The sequence below is a fragment of the Salvia splendens genome, chromosome 8, assembly GCF_004379255.2.
Source record: "Salvia splendens isolate huo1 chromosome 8, SspV2, whole genome shotgun sequence".
NCBI classification, from domain to species: Eukaryota; Viridiplantae; Streptophyta; class Magnoliopsida; order Lamiales; family Lamiaceae; genus Salvia; species Salvia splendens.
Genome location: NC_056039.1, coordinates 2,241,102 through 2,256,032, shown reverse-complemented (window position 1 = coordinate 2,256,032; position 14,931 = coordinate 2,241,102). Strand labels below are relative to the sequence as shown.

The 14,931-nt window shown below is 37.3% G+C and overlaps 2 protein-coding genes across 4 annotated transcripts; both read right to left on the bottom strand.

Annotated features, from left to right (window-relative positions):
• Nucleotides 1–1,778: 1,778 nt before the first annotated feature.
• LOC121744433 (UDP-D-apiose/UDP-D-xylose synthase 2-like) lies at nucleotides 1,779–4,636 on the bottom strand. Its single transcript, XM_042137966.1, has 9 exons — nucleotides 4,313–4,636; nucleotides 3,859–3,951; nucleotides 3,648–3,755; nucleotides 3,147–3,261; nucleotides 2,938–3,071; nucleotides 2,744–2,845; nucleotides 2,549–2,641; nucleotides 2,331–2,466; nucleotides 1,779–2,224 (listed from the first exon to the last, which is right to left on the bottom strand). The coding sequence occupies exons 1-9, from the start codon at nucleotides 4,577–4,579 to the stop codon at nucleotides 2,112–2,114; spliced, it is 1,161 nt and encodes a 386-aa protein (XP_041993900.1). The 5' UTR covers nucleotides 4,580–4,636; the 3' UTR covers nucleotides 1,779–2,111.
• Nucleotides 4,637–11,161: 6,525 nt separating this feature from the next.
• On the bottom strand, nucleotides 11,162–13,049 carry LOC121743227 (DNA-directed RNA polymerase V subunit 7-like). 3 transcript variants are annotated; one of them, XM_042136465.1, is made up of 3 exons: nucleotides 12,951–13,036; nucleotides 12,296–12,398; nucleotides 11,162–11,893 (listed from the first exon to the last, which is right to left on the bottom strand). In XM_042136465.1, exons 2-3 carry the CDS (start codon nucleotides 12,298–12,300, stop codon nucleotides 11,347–11,349), a joined length of 552 nt encoding a protein of 183 aa, XP_041992399.1. In that variant the 5' UTR covers nucleotides 12,301–12,398; nucleotides 12,951–13,036; the 3' UTR covers nucleotides 11,162–11,346. The 3 variants fall into 3 exon arrangements, with proteins under 3 accessions (XP_041992399.1, XP_041992400.1, XP_041992397.1); XM_042136466.1 differs by lacking the exon at nucleotides 12,296–12,398 and having other exon boundaries at nucleotides 12,951–13,049; XM_042136463.1 differs by lacking the exon at nucleotides 12,296–12,398 and having other exon boundaries at nucleotides 12,882–13,011.
• Nucleotides 13,050–14,931: the final 1,882 nt, after the last annotated feature.

Genomic DNA, 14,931 nt, shown 5'->3' with positions numbered 1-14,931 from the left:
ACTACTGTGTGTATTTGTGTATGTATGTGTGTGTGAGAGAGAGAGTATCCAAGAAGAAGACACCCAATTATCGGAGAGAAACACAGGGGTGTTTCCAGATCATGGAGGTGGTTTGGCTGTGGCCATCTGTATATTTTCAGGCACACAATTTAGTAATGATGGTGGCATAGAAGATACAATATGGGATAAGTCACAATAAAATTTATCTTTGATTAAATTAGTTATACGATTGTGAAGATGAGATGGTTAAATTATGAATTAGTACAATCTAATCTTGGTATAGTAGTATGTACATTATTACGGGCTAAGCTTTAAGAACAATACAACCTTTAATCATACAAATAATTATAGCAACTGAACGGTCCATAAGAAGACACCTTGATTCATTAAATAAGATAATACTAATAATGCGAAACAGAAAAAATAAGATTTATTTAGAATTGAAAGTAAAATATAATTTGAGAAGAGATAAATAATCGTGAGATTAATTGTAATTTTAGTGTAAAGACATGCCATGAACCAAATTTATGAGGAAAAGACAACCGAAAGACATTCAGGATAAATGTATCTTAACTTGTGGGGTTTAGAGCATACCATCTCAAGTTAGTATCAATTTAAGAAGAAGAAAAAAATAATTCCTTTTTACTTTTTTCTTTCGAATAATAGTTGAAATAAGCTATAATTACTTCTTATAACTATACCACTTTATTGAATTTCTTCAATCGGTTATCATATATTGCGTTAAAGTAACATGATATCTATGCAAAATTGATGTGAAAAAATTGAAGGGAACATATTCTTATAATGAGTTTGCCACAAATGTAGCATAAGGTACATTTCTTATGGTAGCAGTATCATTTTTCTACATTGCAGAAGCATAAGTGCAAAATACAAATCATTTAAATAATAGTAATATCAATTGTCAATATATAATTGGATGAAAGTGTAAACAGCAAATCTTGAAAGTGTTGACAATCTTGAAAGACTAAATCGCAGCACAGTGCCCAAGGAAACTGGGTGATGTCTATGATCGTATTCCTTGTATGAAAATTAATTGTACTACTACTAAATAACTACTACTAATAGTTACAGTGAGTCAGAAAATGAGACATGGATTTCACCTGTCGTAGAAGAGTCAGTTGTTATTTACTTTCATTTAATACGATCTCTCTTGAGTGGCAACGCGTTCATTGGCACGATTTGGTCGTTTAGTAGACCATCTAGATTGAAATCCTAGATAAAAAATCGAGATTAAGTTTCAATAACAAAAAACCATTTTGTAGTTTAGTAAGTAGATAAAACTGAAACCAAGATAACAAAAAACAGGTATTCGATACTAAGGTGTCAATTTACGTTTTCATCCTTCCCTCACCACAGCCCGTAAAGACACTAAACCACCGGAAAACGCTGCACTATCAACTGCTGCTCATTCGTTCGCATCTCTACCTCACAGCCATAAAGAAGCGTCCGAAAATGCAGCATTATCTACGACCCGAGACGGGCACATAGTCGTAAGTGCGAGTTTGCTTCTAGTCCTAATAAGCCATATCTATAGTTTATCGACTATACATGAAGATGGATCAAGATTTTGAAAGAAGTTGAGAAAATCATTTATAGTTGCTTCCTGCAACCAACCACTGGAAAAACATAACCAACTCTAATCCAATAATTAAGCTGTGGGTATATCATGATAATTAATGGGCAGTATTATATGAAATGATCTTGGACAGCAACAACAAATTAACATGATCAACCACAACATTTAGGGCAAGATAAAGGAAAGAATAATGAGAAATGATAGACTAAAATCGTTTAAGAACAAAACAATACATGAGCCGGCTCTCTTTAAGGCAAACTAGAGCAACAAGTAACTAACAGCAACCCCCTCTAAAACTTTTCCTCGCCAAAAATTTAATGGAGGTAAGGTTTATATCTAGTGAAGGAAACTTGTCAAAAGATATTAGACAAATACAAGATATCGACGATCATTACAACCGTGTAGCCTATAGGCTTGTGAGGCGAAGAAAGAATATTGTGTCTGAGAGAGAAATGAATATGCAGAGAGCACAGCACATAGAATAGAGCAGAAACCAATGCACTATATTTAGTGCTTAACTCGCCACAGGTTTTGAGGTTGCCTTCTTCACTGCCTCAGCATACGTCCTGTGTTGGTAGGTAAGGGTCGACTCCAGCAGGTCGAAGAGCGAAGTCTTCGGATTCCATCCTGATCATTTTGCAGTCAATATAGAGTGTTAGAGAAGGGAGTGATAACTATTACCAGCATGAATATACAAGAGGGGGGGGGGGGGGTAGAGAAAGTATTTCATTACCAAGTTGTTTGTTGATGATAGTCATGTCTGGAATTCTCTTATCACTGTCATCATATCCTTCACCATAAAACTCTTTTGAACTCACATCTACTGTTGGTGTGTCTAGTGAGGATTCACCGCTCACCTTTGCGTAAACCTGAAGAGTATTGAATTACAGACCAGCACAAACAGAAATCCAAGAATGAAAGGTGTAGTCGCTTCTAATACACATATATTACCTGAGTCATCATTTCAGCAAGCTGCCTTACTGTAACTTCGTTGTTCGGGTTGCCCACATTGAAAATATGGCCATTAGCCCTAGCTGGGTTTTCCTGAATAAAAAAAGACAACCATTTAGCCACAGTGTAATGTGGAGTAAATAGCACACAGAAATAGAAGCAAAATGTTGTAGTATAAAATAAAAGTGAACATACAATCATCAAAATAACAGCCTCAATAGCATCCTTAATGTAAACGAAGGTTCTCTGTGACTGTCCCCCGTCAACAAGCTTCAGTGGTTCACGCCTCAAGAGATTCTGCAAAATTAAACAAGATTAGAACATAAAACAAGACATGATTAGTAATTCTAAAGGGCCACCATCTCAAACAACAAATGAAAGATACATACATTGCTAAAGCAAGCAAGAACTCTCGGAACACCTTCGCTGGGGCCATCAATACCAGGAATGAAATCCATCCTGGGACCAATCCAGTTGAAGGGCCTCACAATTGTAAATTCAAGACCGTTCTCAGCACCCTCAGCTGTAAAGCACATAGAGTTAGGTCCACACATGAGAATTGACAGACTAAGCATGAATGAATGCATCATTAACTCACCATAAATCAATCTCTCAATCAACTGCTTGGCACATGCATATGACCACCTCTGCTTCTCAATGGGGCCAAAAATGCAAGGGGATTCATCCTCCTTGAGCAGAAAATAACTCGGATCCTGATGCAAGATGGCGGATTTTAGACTAATTTAGAAACCATACTTGCTCTTGTAAAAAATACACATTTCCTCCAAGGAGATAAAGACAAAGTACTATTGACAGAATATATATGATATTCGGAAGGTAAAGCTCAAGATCAAAGCAAATGCAAATAATCATTCCTCGATAGGAAACCAATCTTATGGAATCTGATAAAGATTAAACGATTACAGCAATGGCCAAACAAAATCTAGGTCTAGCAACCGGAACACAATATCCTACTCTAATACATGAGCAATTGAGCGACACAACCAAGCTAAATACATGAAAAAATACTTCTACTGCACCCCTTCAGATCAACCATAGAGACTTGTTATGATGAACCTAGTAGTAATGGAATCGTTACCTGCCGTAGTGGGCTATCTTTTGGCAAGAAAGCACCAATGGTTTTCCCATAAATTTCACAAGTGGAGAAATGTATGAGACGCTTGTTGTTTTCTGAACAGTATTTGACCTATATGCACAAGAGACAGAAAAACTTAAAAAACTGATCAACAAGCAAATCATACCAAATCGTAACATCTTACAAGCTGAAGATTAAAAAGCTAGAAACTCACCACAGGCAGAGCATCGATGAAATTGCTGTAAATTGTATCAAGTGGACGCGTGTTATAATCAGCTGGAGTGCATATAGCAGCAAGATTGATGGTCTGAAACAGGAAAATGTCCATATCAAAAGTCTGAAGTCTAGAAAATACTCCGCAAAGTAGCTAGTTCACTACAGCAAGACGGAACTAGAAATTCCACTAAGCAGTAATTCAGCATAAAATCGTAAGAAACCTCCGCAAAAACTAGTTAGCGTAAGCTTAAATTACATATCCAGTGCAGATCCAAGAGATTCAGAAATCAAGGCAATATCTACTGAACTTCAAATCAGGACAAAATAAACGATTTATCAATATCCGCCACGCAAAGACTCAATCAACGCAAGCAGCAAAGAAGCCAGAAAATTCAGATCCGGAACCAAACCTAGCAATTGGAACAAAATGCAAGAGAAGCGAGGGAAATTACGAGATCTGCCATGCGGATGAGGCCTTCGAGGCGCGAGTCGTTCTTAATGTTGAGGCGGTGGAACTGGATGCGGTCTCCCCACTGCGAGGTCGGCTCGAGGAGGTGCTTGATCTTGTCATTGTAGACGTCGACGGCGAGCACCCTGTGAGCCGTCTTCTCCATCAAGTACTCGCAGAGATGCGAGCCGATGAAGCCGCCGGCGCCGATCATGCATATCGTCGTCGGCTTTATCGCATTGCCGTCCAGATCTACTCTTGCGGTCGCCATTTTCGGATTGGAATCCCTGAATTCGTAAATTTGGGGAATTGAGATAAATTTGGAGGAGAAAATGCGGATGTATTTAAAGCTGGAAAAAAAAGGAGGGAGGAGAGGTATCCAGTCGCTAGGGCCCCACTCGCTTGCAGACGTCTAATTGTTACTCGCCTACTCATTTCCGTTCAATCTACTCGCTCTTGCTTGCTACCACGTGGAAGGTTATTAATTGGTAAATTAAGATATTTGTAATTTTGCACTCGGTATTTAAAATTTTTTCCATTGGAATATTTACCAAAATATTTGTGTTCAGCAATAGTTAATGTATTTTAGTATTGAGATGATACGATGACTTAATTACACACCAAAATTACATCGTATTATATTAAATTAATAATTTAATTTTTTTAAATTGTTTTGATAATTATAAGATATTTTAGATTACATAATAAATGGTTGGAAACTCATTAATCGGTATTAATAGTCATAATTTGATTTTCTTATGTCAATCAAAAAATTAATTTTTTTATTCTATAGTATAATTATTTGATTTGAATCTGTTATATAGACTATAAATACATAAGATATGGTTTAAATACTCTATAACTTCAAATAACTAAATAAAGGAGAAACAATTATATTTTATTCTTTATAATAGTAGTGTATTTATAAAATAATAATATGCCGGTGGCTATTGCACATTGAAGCCACTAAGAGCATCTGCAAGGGTGAGCACAAGCTCTTCGTCCGTCCTTGCCGCTGGCAAGGACACGCTTGTCCGCCGCTGCGCTCTTGCGGCTGGCACGGACGTGCTTTTAGCTAAGAGCACGTCCGTGCCAGCGAGCAGGGCGAGGTGGCGTGTTTCTATTGGCCGTTGACATTTTCTTTTTTTCTTTTTTTAAAAAATAAAAATAATATCAAAAATTTAAAAAATATATATTTTCAGATTTCCAAAAATATAGCCGTTTTATTACCGTTTTTTAATTTTTTTTGAAAATTTTAAAAAAAAATTAATCCCAAAACCATCTATAAATACACACATTCATCATCCATTTGGACGAAATTCGGTCACTTATGAATTTAATTATGTAATTTTTAATTTTTAGGATTTTAATTACGTACTTTTTAAATTTTAGGATTTTAATTATATAATTTTTAATTTTTAGGATTTTAATTATGTGATTTTTTTTATTTGTAATGTGTAATATTATTCCGGATATTTTTAATGCATTTTAATTTTGTGGAAATGTTTTTATTCAAATTGAATAATAGAATGGTGGGACCCTTGTGCTCGTCCTTGCGGAAGAGCACGGCTGTGGGTGTTGTGCTCTTGCCTAAGAGCAAGCAAAAAAAAGTGGGGTCGGACCCACAACCGTGCTCGTTGGCAAGAGCACGATTGTGGATGCTCTGAGCTGTTGGTTTCTCTAAATCACGTGGATCTTATCTTTTTCGCCCAATTTTAAATCTAAATACTAGGAGTATAACGTCAATCCAGATATTTAACTAATTACTCCATAATTATTCACTGCCATTTCGGATCTCCATGTTACACCTAAAATCATACTCTTAGTATAATTTTTAAAATTAATTATAAAATTATAAAGTTTAATTTGTTATCAATTATTTCGTGATGGATTTTTAGTGAAATTATATCGAAAATAATACTAATATTATATTTTCAAAGTTGTGGTAGCAATCATAATTCAACTAAATTTTATGTATTTTTGGGCAATTTAATTTTTTTTTATATTTAGCTAATAAATGTGGATAATTAATCCGTGACAGGGCAGGTTAATCACCTTAATATTACTTTTAATGTCATATATAAGTTATTTATTACTATAGCGCGTATAATTGATTAAGATACGTCCTTTATTCCTTTCTTTATGATGAGTTTTTTAAGTGTTCAAATCAGTTAGTCGTAATGTGAATTTGAAGTAACATGTTATTAGTCATTTAAATAGGAACCATGCAAATAATTACGTGTCTCCAGCTATTGACAACTAACAATAGTTTGGCAAACATAAATAATTGATTTGTGCCTTGACACTAGAGTGAAGAAGGCGACAAATAAAATAAAATCCAATGCTACATCTTTCATTAAATAATTGTTTTTGTTCCCTGAAACCAATGATCGAAAAATATACTACTACTATTATACGGGTACTATGTATTAGAGTAGTATACGCACTAAATAAGTATTTGTAAGATACAGTTTTGTTGAGGGATAGAAATTCATGGGTTTCATCTTAAAATCAATTAGTGATAAGAGGAGAGGCTCTCATTCTAGCATCATTCTTTGTGTACACAGATGTGAGATATTATTATATTCATTTTTATGTTTCAATTGCCAACACCCTCATTCTAGCCTCATTCTTTGTGTACACATATGTGAGATATTATTATATTCATTTTTATGTTTCAATTACCAACACCCTCCCTCAAACCCTTAAAGGTGAATCTTGAATCTTGGAGGGGTTGGACTTTTTTTATGATCGATTGGACAATCGGCCCAATTTTTTTCGATCGGTTGGACCACTGGCCCAAATTTTCAGCCCAGTTATACTGCTGGGTCGGTCATTTTTTCGGTTTCAGCCCAGATACACTGTTTGGTCAGTTATATATGGCCCACAGTCGGCGACCCGCTCTGATACCATGATAGAAATCCATGAGTTCTATTTTAAAACCAATTGGTGATAAGAGGAGAGACTCATGAGGCTTATATAATGGATTAAGTTCTTTGTGTACACCGATGTTGAATATTATTATATTCATTTTTATGTTTCAATTGCGAGCTTATAACCTCACCTCCTGCAAAATCCAAGCCCCCTAGCTCAAGTGGTTGAGAAGGGTGGCAAGGATATGGCATCATCCTGGAGGTCTTGAGTTCGACTCCTGGATGGCGCGACTTTGGGATTAATTTTCCTGTGGGCCTGTTCAAGGTTGTTTCCTTGGGGCTTGGCAAGCTTTCGAGCCTGGACGCGTCTGAGGGTGGCGGGTAGTCTACCGGGGCTGAACTCGTCGGAGGGAGTGCAGTCTACGAGCCAACATTAGCTAGTTCACGCCCGAACCCGTCAGAGGGAAGCTAAAGTATTCGAGCCACGAGGGGCTGTGGCAGGCTAGTTCGCTTGCCGAATGTATCTCGAACTCCTATGTATTAAAAAAAAAAAACTCACCTCTTGCAAAGTAACCTTCTAAACATCATACTACTACAAACTGGAGTTTTAAAAAAAGCATCAACAACTTATACAATCATTATAAAATAAATTCCTTAATTTATCTTATCAAAATCTTATAAATCATAATTTAATTATAAAAGATTATTTTAGTACGCTTTGTATTTTCAATATATACATTTTTGTCCAATGGTGATTTTCGCTCTAACTTATAAGAGTGTCAACTATAAGGCGGACACGCCCAATAGCCTCGCCTCAGTTTTTGTCCATAGCCCCAATTTTGTTGTCCATAGCCCCAAAATTCTATTTCCGCCACTATAGTGGACACCTCCAATAGCCCCCAAATTTTATAATCAATTTTCATTTTTAAATATTTTTAGTTTCAATCAAGTGTAATTTAAATAATTGCAGTGTAAATAACTAGAATACGAGGTAATTAGGGCCGAATATTCGTTGTATTGCATACCGGTAAAATTATACAACTAATAATTAAAATAAAATACAACTACAAAACTCCGCCACCGTCTACTCGGTGTCGGAGTCGGCTTCCTCGTCTTCCTCTTCTTCTTCTCCACCTCTTCCTCCTCTCTCGATGCTGTCGGCCGCGGTATCCCCAGGCGCATTATCAACCAACCCCAGTCGACTCTCAATCCGATTGATGAGCCTCTTGTAGACGTTCCTGACGTACGGGTCAGTTTCCCCTGAGTATGACCTGCATACGTCTTGCAGTTGTTGCATCAACTGCACGTCTATGGTATTGGCCAATACCTCGTGGGGTTGCACCGTGGGCTGTGGAATTGGGGAGAGCTGTTGGATGCACCGTTGGGCGGGAGGCCCTTCTACCCCCTCTGGCGCTGCGGATAGAGGCCTGTTGGCCCAGGTCGTCGTCGCCTAGTGTGAATATCGGCTGGCTCTTTGACTTATTCGTCGGACTGCTCGAACTCTTGGGAGCCGCTTCCACTGCTGTAGTCGCCGGCAAGGTTGTGCCTTGTGCGCTTTGGCCCAGGAGCTGTTCCCACCTCGTTCGCCACGATCGACCTGAATTTCGGACAATCCGCGAGGACAAGATACTCTTCCCACAAGGTGAACTTCAGCCAGCCCTCCGTGTGGTATTGGCCCTCAGACAGGTTCTTAACATCTGCTGCGCTGGGGCCACTCAGCGTGGCGAAGGTTGTTCTCGTATATGGACGCGAATCGCTTGGTCGCATGGAGAATCCTACCCCACTTTTTCCGGAGCTGTTCTGGGTCGCGCCTCTCGGCACCGTCGGGTTTGAACTCCTCGTATGCAAACATGACGCGCCTCCAAAAGCTCTCCTCGGCATGATTTGTGCCCTCCACGGGATCTGAAGTGATAGCATCCCAAGCCTTTGCCACGGCAATGCTCTCGTCTTTGGTGTATGGCTTGCACCGGTTGGACCCAGAACCAGAGCCACCGCTACCGCCAGTGCCACTGCCCTCGCCACTCGGAATGCCGGCCCCGTGCCCGTGCGCCCACCGACGTGGCCAGTGCCACGACTGCCGCCTCCGCCCCGACCGTCACTACCTCCTCGGGTCGGAACAGGCGTTTCCACCCGTGCTGCCGGCGTATCTGGGATGCCAGAACTGAGCAGACCCATCATAGTATCAAACGCGTCTTGATCTGCCTCGGTGAACGGAGATTGGCTGGCTTGGAAAGGGGAACCCGGACGCGGCTGGTGAAGCGTGTCTAGGTTGGGTCTGTAATCTCCAAATGCGGAACGACTCAGATTCCGTTGTAAAGGTGGCGGAGTTGGAGAAGACCACCACGCCTGAGATGGAGGAAGGGGTGGACTCGATGCCCACAGTGGGGGAGATTGATTCCAACTCCAAGGCTGGGACGGAGGCGCATATCCGCCATATCCCGATTCCTGAGAGTCGGGTGATTCGTCGTCTCCTTGGTGCATTTTTTAGAGAGTGGTTGTGTAGATAGTGAGTGGAGGGATTTTGAGAAAATGGTGAAAAATAGGTGGTGGGGAGTGGTATTTATAGAGAAAAAAACAAAAAAAAATTGAAATTGGCGCCGCATGCGCCGCGGCGGATGTCGCCACTATGGTCACCGCGCCTATAGGCGCGGCTATGCCCCCGCCCCCCATCGCCACGCCCGCCGCGTCCACCCCTGGGCGGACAACCTTGCCACTATAGCCCGCCCGCCGCCCGCGCGTCCACTCCATAGTGGATACCCTAATTCTCCTATTGACTTATAAAACCGAAATTGAAAATTTTCATGACTTACAATCTCTTGTTCTACAATTTATAAACTCTTAGAAATATTTTAAAATAAGGCATTTCTCGTCCACACACCTAGTGCACATTATTCACATGCATCGAAATGTAAAACAGTATACTTAAAAAGCTCTTTTAAATTAAAGTGGATACATACATAAAAATCAGAATTGCATTTAAAAATAGTACTAAAAAATTGAGAAAAATCTTGTGCCACCGACACATTCAAGGCGTGAGTCCAAAAAAAAAGGCGCAAGGAGGAAACCGCATATCTAGTGGATGTAGAGAAACAAAGAGAATCCAAAGATCCTACGCGCGTAGAAGAGAGCGTGGGTTTTCTTTCGCGGAAATACATATTTCAGGGTTGTTTTAACGCTTTATATTACAAATACTGACGATTTAATTGCCCATTTCACCATATGCACATAAAACGTGGTTAACTTGTTGCTTTCTTCTTGATTCACCATTATACTGTTAATTGGCTTCATTCTAAAAAAAAAATTATGAAATTTGATTAAAGTAGAGTTCATCCTATATTTTTCAAATTTAAATAACGAAGCTAAGTTTCAAAAGTTATCAATTGTTTTATTTGACCAATTTTTTATTTATATTTTTTATGTTTTTAGTTTCTTATGTTTAAAACAAAATCGTTTAATCATCCACGTTATTACGTTAATACACATTTATCATTATTCATTGACATCACCAAATTTTTTACATGTGAATACTATTTTAGCATCGATTTAACCTATGTGATTTATCGTTCCAGTTTTAAAAAGTACTCCCTCTGTCCAATTAGAAATAAGACGTTTTTCTTTTTTAGGTTGTCCCACTAAAAATGAAACATTTTCTAAAATGGAAACAACAATTCTCTCTATTTTTCCATCTCTCTTACTTTACTCTCTCTTCATTAACTCACAAAACAACACTGCATAAAATCTCGTGCCGGAAACTAAATGTTTCATATTTATTGGGACGGAGGGAGAGTACTATCTAGTAAAATAAAAAATTGACCAAAATTTCATAGTAATAATTTCATAGGTAATTAGCCCTATCAACAATGGATAGGAGTATATTGTTGGCTAAATACTCATGTTATCAAAATTCATCACTTTAACATAGAAACTATAGACATAAAAAAATTGATTTGCAATTTGACATGACATAAACAATCAAGAAATAAAACACGAGACCATACTACATATTCCCATCAACAGAGTTCCAAACTGCATATGTAAGACTAGTTAGTCATTAGTTAAGGTTCAAAAAAATCTTAAGCATATCATCAAATGCTAAACTGCACAAACTTCGCATACACTAACATGTCTTAGGTCAGAACATACCAAGTTTCCTGCATTTGACTTACTAAGAAACAGGCCCAAGGTAGTCTCCCTCGAGGCTGCCTACAACTCGAAAATCTTTCTCAATCTCGATAAACTTCTCTCCAATCACCAAGAAACGCAGCACCACGCCCTTCTCGATCTTTGAGGACTTACCATTCATGAAGTAGGGGTTTTCCCCTGGCACAAATTGGTAGTCATCCATTTTCTGGTGGGAGAGAAAGATGGTCTCGACTGGTCCACACCTCAGGAACACACCCGGCTTTAGGATTTTGTGGACAACGCCTTCCAAGATTTCACCCGGCAGTACCTTGAAGGTTATGCAGCTGAAATCTACAGGAAAGATAACATCACCTGACTGCTTCCGGACCTTCCCCTCTCCAATCTTCCCCACTGTGCTCAATGCAAGGAAATAACCGAGGTCCTTGGTAGCCTTCTTGGCTGCAAAATCAGCCATGAGGCGAGTGATTATAGCTTTTTGAAGCATCAGACCTCCTGCATCGAGGCTCTCAGCAGGAATCAAAACATTCCATGACAAATTCGACTTGAGATACATCTTCCTTTGGTGCCACCTACCATGAATAAAAAATGAGTTTAGAATTATCTACCATTTCTGGAAATGAAAGCATAGTAGTGAAAGACTAAGCGAGCGTCGTCAAAACTGTGATGTTTCTATTTGAAGAAAACTGTGGTTTAAGAAGACGAAGAAGGATAGAGTAGTGTGCAGGCAAGATTAAACTACAACTGATTAGTCCATTAAACAAAAGGAATACATATATTCAGAAAAAAAGGGAGCACCAAGAACTTTTGTTCCTAGGTTTAGAAATTTTGGTTGAGTAAAGCAAAGCCTCGACAGAATATCTTCAGCCGCGCTAAGCTCCCACAACGAGGAAGAACTTTGAGCAATAATGTAATAGTACCACAGCTGCATCCTCCTAAAAGCTAACAATTTAAAGTTGAATGAGGATCCTAACTGCATTTCACTCGAGTTGAAAATCCCCAAATCGTCACGCTTGCAGCAAGACCAAGCTTCTTGATAGTGTCATTTGGATTACTCAATAAGCTTGTTTGAGAGTTCTATGGAAGAAGCAAAATGCAGGCATTGGTTTAGTATCCTCATAGATATGCTATATTTCCTTCTATTCCTTTCCTTCCACATTTTCATTTCCATTGAGATGCAAGTGTAGTTTACATTAAAGGTTTTGGCAACAAATGTATAATCCATATGTACAACAACTGAAATGCCCAAACACAAAGTGCTAATTTAGGACGCAAACAGCCTTGAATATTATCGAGTTAAGCTCACACTATATTCAGCGTCACTAACAACAGTTTTATCTAAAATACCTAATTAAGAAAAGAGGCAGCATTTCATTCTAGGAGGCGATAAATTTCAATTACCAACGGAAAAAAGAGGCTGAACTTTAGGGTTTATGCGGCGAAATTTTCCTTGAGAATGTATAATCATGAACAAGAGAGAAATTTAGTTGCGATCCAATTGAGGAATTAAACAAAAAGTAAATAGAAAATTTAACAATTCGCAGTTTTAAGAAAAATTACAGGAGCAGCATGCACGAATTGTTAAAGAGAATCAAATTTATAATCGATTGGAATCAGCTGCGGCGAAACCTGATGAGCTTCAATCACGCGAAATGCAGTTTTCGCCTTCTCTGTGAACTCTTCGACTTTGTTAGTGTGTGTGAATTGTGTGTTCGTAGTTTGAAATGCCGAATATGTTGTACCAAGTGTCGATTATATTTGGAGGATTTGACCATTTTAGCCCCACAAAGATTAATTCTATAGCAATAAAATTAGGTGACTTGTAGCATGTTTTATTTACTTTGATTATATAAATTTTATTATTAGTGTCAATAATTTACAAATTACATAAAAATAAATTAAAAATTTATCTATTTAATTGCAGTTATAAAAATTAATTACAGTAAAATTTTGGCATTTGAGTAATCTATGTAAGTAATGACATTAGTAATATTTTAAGATTAAAAATACAAAACAAAACAAATAATATCAACATTAGTTAACAAAAGCGGTGTCACAAATAGTATTCAAGTAAGATGTGTAAGCATAAACATTTCTCATAATCTTAAGGTTTTCTTACAATTATCATCTAGATTCAACAATTTGAATTCTACAGTCAGTATAATTGAAATTTTTCAAATAATTAGGAGTACTTCCTAACCCACATTATTTTGGAACACACACGCACACAATATTGTATACTCACATGGGACATCTCACACTTCAATCAACACAAGCACGTTTTAAACATACTAATACACATGCTACCCACACATAATGAAAATATAATGCATACATTGCAAACAATTTAGAATGAATTGTCATATACTAGTAGTATATTATTATTCCATTTGTCCTTTAAAAATAGAAACTTTACTTTTTAGGTGATTTATTTCTCCTAAATAAGGTTCGATACATTTAAAAATATAAACTTTATTTTAATTCATATTTCTCTCTTACTTTACCAATTTTCGATTAAAACTCATGTCATTTCAAAAGTTTTTATTTTTAGGGGATCGAGGGAGTATAATTTTTCCATGTTAGATTTGAACTGGTGAAAATATAGTTTTGGAAAATACAAAGAAGTCGATTTGCACAAGTAAAAATGCATTTCTAAGCTAAATTTTTTAATGTCTTATAAGAAAAAGGGAAAAAGTTTCTATTTTTACGGGATGGAGGGAGTATTATTAGATTCGAACCGGTGAAAATATAGCTTTGGAAAATACAAAGAAGTCATTTTTACATAATATCAAGAAAATACACACATGTAATTTTTACAAAATTCAAGATGATCCTACTTTATTTTCTTTTTATGGAGACGGCCTTGAATTATGACTTTCAGTTTGCCGTCTCAATCTCCAATTAACATTTTCAATATCACTTTAACATGTGTGATTGCTTCATTTGCTTGCCAAAGTTTATCACATCTTGTGTTTATAAATTGAGCAGCAACTGACCCCAGCCATAACTGTCTAATTAAATGAAGTGAATTGACATTTGATCCATACCAAATTAAATAGTGTGTGTCACGATCACAGCTCAATTTCGCCAAGAGATATACTACTAAAGTTTGAAAATTATTCCAAAATTTTGGTCCATTTTAGTAAGTACTAAATGACTTGCAATTTGCAAAAACATACTGTTAAAGTGTACCTTGGAAAATCATCGAACAACAGCTGATAGGTACTCACAACAAATTAACATGCCATAAAAGCAATTGTACCACAAATTCAAAATCTGATGTATTGTTGCAATATGACATTTATCCCCGACAATAATTAGGGCATTTAACCGTTAAAATTGAAAGAAATCCAATCCACATGTGAAATTAATATTTCCTCACAACTCATATATAGAGTCATGTCTAGATGTTCCTCAAAAAATAATAGTACTATGTACATTCCTTATAGACACAATCTGTAAGCACTGAATCACTAATCCCGTTTAATACTATGTTTAGAGTTATTTGTTTGCTTTATTTGATTCTATCATCTTAAAAATGGTTGTTGATAACAAAAATAAACTTGGTTCTTTATTTTATTATAGAAAAGGTGAATAAATTTGATACTGA

What these genes read in the sequence shown, in the direction of transcription:
- LOC121744433 (XM_042137966.1), bottom strand. Translation starts at nt 4,579, where the DNA reads ATGGCGACCGCAAGAGTAGATCTGGACGGCAATGCGATAAAGCCGACG. An exon ending in AGGCTGTTATTTTGATGATT is followed by an intron (nt 2,642 to 2,743) that starts GTATGTTCACTT and finishes TTTTTTATTCAG; the next exon opens with GAAAACCCAGCTAGGGCTAA. An exon ending in TTGCTGAAATGATGACTCAG is followed by an intron (nt 2,467 to 2,548) that starts GTAATATATGTG and finishes AATACTCTTCAG; the next exon opens with GTTTACGCAAAGGTGAGCGG.